Here is a 7,500-nt window from a genome sequence, read left to right as displayed (position 1 = left end):
AAGGGTAGACAGGCGGTCAGGTTACTCCAGACGGAAACTCAAGACACGCGGCCAAAAAGACAGACAGGCAGACAAACACACAGACCGGCAGACAGGTAGACACTCAGAAAGTAGGCACACAGACGAATAGACAGATAGGCAGACAGACTGACTGTAGTCAGACAGGTAGACAGTTAGGCATACAGGCAGACAGACAGATAGACAGAAAGGAAGACAGACAGGTACCTGGGTGATGGTGTCTGTGTCCAACACTCTAACAGGACAGAGAGACAGACAAACAGGTAGAGAGACAGACAGGTACCTGGGTGATGATGGTGTCTGTGTCCTACATTCTAACAGACAGACAGGTAGCTGGGTGATGGAGACTGTGTCCAACACTCTAACAGCCAGAGAGACAGACAGACAGGTAGAGAGACAGACAGGTACCTGGGTGATGGTGTCTGTGTCCAACACTTTAACAGGACAGGTAGAGAGACAGAGAGACAGACAGGTAGAGAGACAGACAGGTACCTGGGTGATGGTGTCTGTGTCCAACACTCTAACAGACAGACAGACAGGTGGAGAGACAGAGAGAGAGACAGGTAGAGAGACAGACATGTACCTGCCTGGGTGATGGTGTCTGTTTCCAACACTCTAACAGACATACAGACAGTCAGAGAGACAGGTAGAGAGACAGGTAGAGAGACAGACAGGTACCTGGGTGATGGTGTCTGTGTCCAACACTCTAACAGACAAACAGACAGACAGACAGACAGACAGACAGACAGACAGACAGACAGGTCGAGACAGAGAGAGAGAGACAGGTAGAGAGACAGACAGGTACCTGGGTGAGGGTGTCTGTGTCCAACACTCTAACAGACAGACAGACAGACAGGTAGAGAGACAGGTAGAGAGACAGACAGACAGACAGACAGGTGGAGAGACAGAGAGAGAGACAGGTAGAGAGACAGACAGGTACCTGGGTGATGGTGTCTGTGTCCAACACTCTAACAGACAGACAGACAGGTGGAGAGACAGAGAGAGAGACAGGTAGAGAGACAGACAGGTAGAGAGACAGACAGGTACCTGTGTGATGGTGTCTGTGTCCAGCACTCTAACAGACAGACAGACAGACAGGTGGAGAGACACAGAGAGAGAGAGACAGGTAGAGAGACAGACACGTAGAGAGACAGACAGGTACCTGTGTGATGGTGTCTGTGTCCAGCACTCTAACCGGACAGGGCTGGACGTCCTCATCGTTCTTCACCAACACAGAGAGAGTCTGGAACAAACACACACACGGGGATATATAGTATATATATAGTATATTGTAGTATAGTGGTACGTATGTAGTATATATATAGTATATAGTAGTATAGTGGTACATATATAGTATATATATAGTATATAGTAGTTTAGTGGTACGTATGTAGTATATATATAGTATATAGTAGTATAGTGGTACATATGTAGTATATATATAGTATATAGTAGTATAGTGGTACATATATAGTATATATATAGTATATAGTAGTTTAGTGGTACGTATGTAGTATATATATAGTAGATAGTAGTATATATGGAGTATATATAGTATATATATATATACTGGTATATATGTAGTATGTATGTAGCATATAGTAGTATATATGGAGTATATATCTAGTATACAGAAGTATACAGTAGTATACAGTAGTATATAGTAGTCTATAGTAGTATTCAATAGTATACAGTAGTATATATGTAGAATATAATAGTATTTAGTATTATACAGTAGTATAGTACATAATAGCATTTGGTAGTATACAGTAGTATACAGTAGTATACAGTAGTATATAGTCGTTTTTAGTAGTATACAGTGGTATTGAGTAGTATATAGTAATATAGTAGTAATAGCAGTACACAGTAGTTTATATGTAGTATATATGTAGTACAAAGTAGGATTGAATAATATACAGTAGTATACAGTAGTCCATAGTAGTATATAATCATAAACAGTAGTATACAGTAGTTTCAGTAGTGAACAGCAGTATATCGTACCATGGGGCGGTAGTCGATGTCCTCTCTTTGGTATATATGATATATATAGTAGCCTATAGCATTATGCAGTAGTATGCAGTAGTATGCAGCAGTATACAGTAGTATGCAGCAGTATACAGTAGTATGCAGCAGTATACAGTAGTATGCAGCAGTATACAGTAGTATACAGTACCATGGGGCGGTAGTCGATGTCCTCTCTTTGGTATATATGATATATAGTAGCCTATAGTAGTATGCAGCAGTATACAGCAGTATACAGCAGTATACAGCAGTATACAGTAGTATGCAGCAGTATACAGTAGTATACAGTACCATGGGGCGGTAGTCGATGTCCTCTCTTTGGTATATATGTAATATATAGTAGCCTATAGTAGTAGGCAGTAGTATGCAGTAGTATGCAGCAGTATACAGCAGTATACAGTACCATGGGGCGGTAGTCGATGTCCTCTCTTTGGTATATATGTAGTATATAGTAGCCTATAGTAGTATGCAGTAGTATGCAGTAGTATGCAGCAGTATACAGCAGTGTACAGTACCATGGGGCGGTAGTCGATGTCCTCTCTTTGGTATATATGTAATATATAGTAGCCTATAGTAGTACGCAGTAGTATGCAGCAGTATGCAGCAGTATACAGCAGTGTACAGTACCATGGGGCGGTAGTCGATGTCCTCTTTTTGGTATTATGTAGTATATAGTAGCCTATAGTAGTATGCAGTAGTATGCAGTAGTATGCAGCAGTATACAGTAGTATACAGTAGTATGCAGCAGTATACAGCAGTATACAGTACCATGGGGCGGTAGTCGATGTCCTCTCTCAGCAGGTGGCTGTCGTTCAGCGTGCGTTTGGCCCTCCCGGTCACGGCGTCCACCGGGCCCTTGTCCACCTGGTACTTGATGGCTCTGAAGAGCATGTAGAGAGGCTCCCCCGCCACCTCCTGCAGGCACACGGGGAGAGACACCGTCACACACCGTCACATCGTGTCCTGTACACAGCTGTGAGGTCCAGGTAATCAGAGAGCTGCTGAACCACACGGCTGTACCAAAGACGTAGGCCACCCTCGCTGTGATATATCACGACTTCATCAGATATAGACTATATCATGACTATATCATGACCTCATCAGATATAAAATGACTATATCCTGATTCCTGACTTCATCATATCAACTATATCATGATGTAAACTATATAATGACTATATCATGATAAAGTTTATATCATGACTATATCATGACCTCATCAGATATAAAATGACTATAGCCTGATTCCTGACATCATCATGATATCAACTATATCATGACTATATCATGATGTAAACTATATCATGAATATATCATGATAAGGTTTATATCATGACTATATCATGATATAACCTATATCATGGTATTATCAATTATATCATGACTATATCATGATATCAACTACATCATGGTATTATAAATGATATCATGATATATCATGATATAAACTATATCATGATTATATCCTTACTATATCATGGTATACATTTTACCAGAGAAGACCCGCGTAATACGTTATTACACGGGTCTTCTCAATGCCGTGGAACGCTAAGTTCACTTGCATGGGCCCTTCACAACTTCCGTATACTCCATGAAGTATATTTGATAATTCACCGTTGCTAAGTATAATTGACCGCAGTCAAGGAAAGTGGATTTTTTGCCATCTTTCATATCACTCCGCAAGTAGTCCGGTAACATATCAACCCCAGCGTACTAGGTTGCTAAGCGACGTCAACGTCTTTGGCAGACTATTTCTCTGCTGATCAACACTACGAATGCTGGTAACAAATAATTGTAAAAAGACACACCGTGTGAAGTTATTTTTTTTGTTTTGGCAAGTAGCCGTGTAATATGCGGGATAATGTTTAGAACGTCGCCGGTCATTAACGAAAATAAGCCCCTTCATGGCGAAGCAAGACACCTCCGCTTCGCGTCGGTGTCCGGTTCACCCTGTCGCGGCTTAATTTCCCGATAATGACCGGCGTTCAATACATTATCCCTTACGTATAAACTATATCATGACTTTATCCTAACTATATCATGGTCTAAACTATATAATGACTATATCATGGTATAAACTATATCATGATTATATGATGGTATAAACTATATCATGACTATATAATGGAATAAACTATATCCTGATATAAACTATATCCTGACTATATCCTCCTGACTATATGATGGTATAAACTATATCATGACTATATCCTGATATTAAATAGCTCACCTTGAGGAAGGAGTAGAGACAGATTGACATCCAGTTGGTCAACATCTTCTCTACGACCGTCTCTGTCCTACAAACACAGACAAAACACACGCACACACAGACACACACACACACACACACACACCACACACACACACACACACACACACACACACACACACACACACACACACACACACACACACACACACACACACACACACACACACACGTTGAGCAGAGGCTACCACGGTGGTACTGTGCACACATGAACAGGGTACCGTTGGTGTGTGCTCTCCGTGGTGACCGTACCGTCGCAACATGAGCTTGGGGTTCTTGGAGGCGTACTGCAGGACGAGGTGCTGCAGCAGGGTCTTCATCACCTCCGTGAAGTACTCCAGCTTGTCGTGGAGCGCCACGGTGAGCAGGCTGGCCACGTAGCCGCGGTCCCTCTGGGAGAAGCCCTGCTGGGCCTCCAGGGTGTGGATGAACTGCACACAGACACAGTGGTGACACGTTATACACAGAATTATTAAATCACACATACGGTGTTATTAGATTACATATACAGTAGATAAACATTACTTTTATAGATTCATCAAATTACATATTCAGATTTATACATTTCTACATACATTAATTATACATTACGTATACAGTATTAACACTTTACATATTCAGGTTTCAGGTAAGGGGAACATTTACATAATGTTGAATACCTTGTTGTTATGTACTGTATAATAACATAATATATAACATACATAATAGATAATATATACTCTTTAATAACATCATTTATAACATACAAAATGCATAATATGAACTGTATTATAATAAAATATATAAAATACATAATACATATTAAATACTGTAAAATAACGTCACATATTACATCATGTATGATATATACTGTATAAAAACATCACATATTACATCATGTATAATTTATACTATATAATAACATCATACATAGTGTATACTTTTTAATAATGTTTAACATAACGCATAGTACCTTAATGAGAAAGGCCTTGTTGTTATATACTGTATAATAACAACATGTATAGTGTATAATGTATAACATGCACATAGTACCTTAATGAGAAGGGCCTTGTTTTTGAGCAGTCTGTGCAGCCCACTCAGCCCTTGTGGTTATATATTGTATAATAACAACATGTATGGTACATAATGTGTAATATGTATTTGGTACCTTAATGAGGAAGGCCTTGTTGTTATATACTGTATAATAACAACATGTATGGTACATAATGTGTAATATGTATTTGGTACCTTAATGAGGAAGGCCTTGTTGTTGAGTAGTTTGTGCAGCCCGCTCAGCCCTTGCTCCACGGCCGCTCTGCGGGTCTCTGGGACGTCCAGCTTCTGGCTGAGCAGCGCCCCCTGCTGGCCGGGGAAGAAGACGCGCTGGGCGTAGCTCTGGAAGTCCAACAGGGCAGGGAAGGCCCGCCCACATCGGTGAGGTCCGTCATGTCCGTCATCAGGTCTGACGCACACAGGATATACAGGGTTTATTACAGGGCATATAGGATATAGGGTGTACTTGTGTATAGCTTGATTTTATATAAAGTATATATAAGGGAGTAGTGTCTGTGTATGGAAAGTATCTTTAGATAATGTATATATTAAATAGTGTATAGATATTATATAATGTAAAGTGTATTATATATAGTAGATATTATATAATGTAAAAGTGTATAATACATAGTTAACATTATATAATATAAAGGGTATTATATATAGTGTAGATATTACATCATATAAAGTGTATTATATAGAGTATAGATGGTCTATAAAGTGATTTATATTTAGTATAGACGGTGTATAAAGTGTATTATATTAATTATAGATTGTATATAAAGTGTATCTCCACCAGTAAACTCTTTTCGGCACTGATCTCCAACGTTGATCTCCAGAGTTTCCAACTGAAGCAGAACCTTCTTATAATCCCTCAGAGCCTGTTTACTCTTCCTCCTATAGAAACACAAAATATATACATGAGATACATTATATAAATCATTTATAAACATAATTGATGTATCATGTCACCTCTCAGAGCCTGTACTCTTCCTCCTTTAGAAACACAAGATATATCTATATTCTATGTATAACATATATGCTAAAGGAGTAGCCTGTACATTGAATAGATTATATATATGTTATGAGTTAGCTGTACATTATATATGTTAGGGGTTAACTTTACATTATAGGAGTTACCTGTTCGTTGTATATCTATATACATATATATGTGTTTACATATTTATATATATTATAGGAGTTACTGTGGTAGAAATTAAGGAGTATATTCTGTGGTGAACCATGATTGTGATGAGGTCTGTGTGTCTAATAGTGGAGAAACACACGGGGCCTGGGTGTCTGGGTTCAGAACAGATGGTGGGGCCCCTAAAAGGAGCAGGACGCTACGGGGATAAGGCATGCTGACCTTAACCCTAGTGTTTTGGGCTATCTTTGTTGACCATTTGCTGACCAATTGCTGACTGTTCAGGTTAAGATGAATTTATGACTGAACAGGAGGCAGACACCTCAAGGAGAAGCCGCTCAGTTTGTGTGTATAAAGAGAGGCTGAAATCGGTGTTCAACCAGTGACTCTTAAGACCTACTCGGCTGTTATCGTTGTTGTTTTTCTGCACTATAAAGTCTTTTGTCAATTCTTGCTCCGGACCCCTCGTTTTATTTTACTCTCTCTCTCTCTCTTGAATTAGTCTAAGTGTTTATATCTCGATTAATCTACGACATTACCTGTACATGAGAATGACGACCAACACTGATAGGACGACTACAGCAGCTCCCGCCCCCAGCCCCAGCTGAGCAGCCAATGGGATGGGAGAGGGAGAAGAGTCATACTGAACTACGCCGAGATCCACCTGTAGGTTCCCCAGCCCCACCTGAAACAGACACACACACACATTATATACATACCGCACTCGCACACACACACACACACACACACACACACATTATTTACAGACAAACATACATTATATACCGACACACACATTATATACACACACACACACACACACATTATTTACAGACAAACATACATTTTATACCGACACACACACATTATATACACACACACACACACATTATATACAGACACACACACATTATATACACACACACACATTATATATACACACACACATTATATACAGACACACACAATGCAAACAGACACACACACATACATTATATACATGCACTCGCACACA

General features: G+C 39.7%; 1 protein-coding gene across 1 annotated transcript in view; it reads right to left on the bottom strand.

Moving 5' to 3' along the window:
* plxnb3 (plexin B3) overlaps positions 1–7,500 on the bottom strand; it is a 47,949-nt gene that overhangs the window by 9,545 nt on the left and 30,904 nt on the right. Inside the window, 8 exon segments of the mRNA XM_030351638.1 lie at positions 1,181–1,261; positions 2,809–2,955; positions 4,271–4,337; positions 4,562–4,740; positions 5,537–5,697; positions 5,700–5,750; positions 6,138–6,238; positions 7,025–7,170. Of these exon segments, the coding sequence (XP_030207498.1) occupies positions 1,181–1,261; positions 2,809–2,955; positions 4,271–4,337; positions 4,562–4,740; positions 5,537–5,697; positions 5,700–5,750; positions 6,138–6,238; positions 7,025–7,170 (933 nt within the window).

The sequence above is a fragment of the Gadus morhua genome, chromosome 1 (genome assembly GCF_902167405.1).
Source record: "Gadus morhua chromosome 1, gadMor3.0, whole genome shotgun sequence".
In the NCBI taxonomy this organism is placed as follows: Eukaryota; Metazoa; Chordata; class Actinopteri; order Gadiformes; family Gadidae; genus Gadus; species Gadus morhua.
Note: the sequence above shows the minus strand (reverse complement) of the source record. Positions and strands in the feature narration are given on the sequence as shown.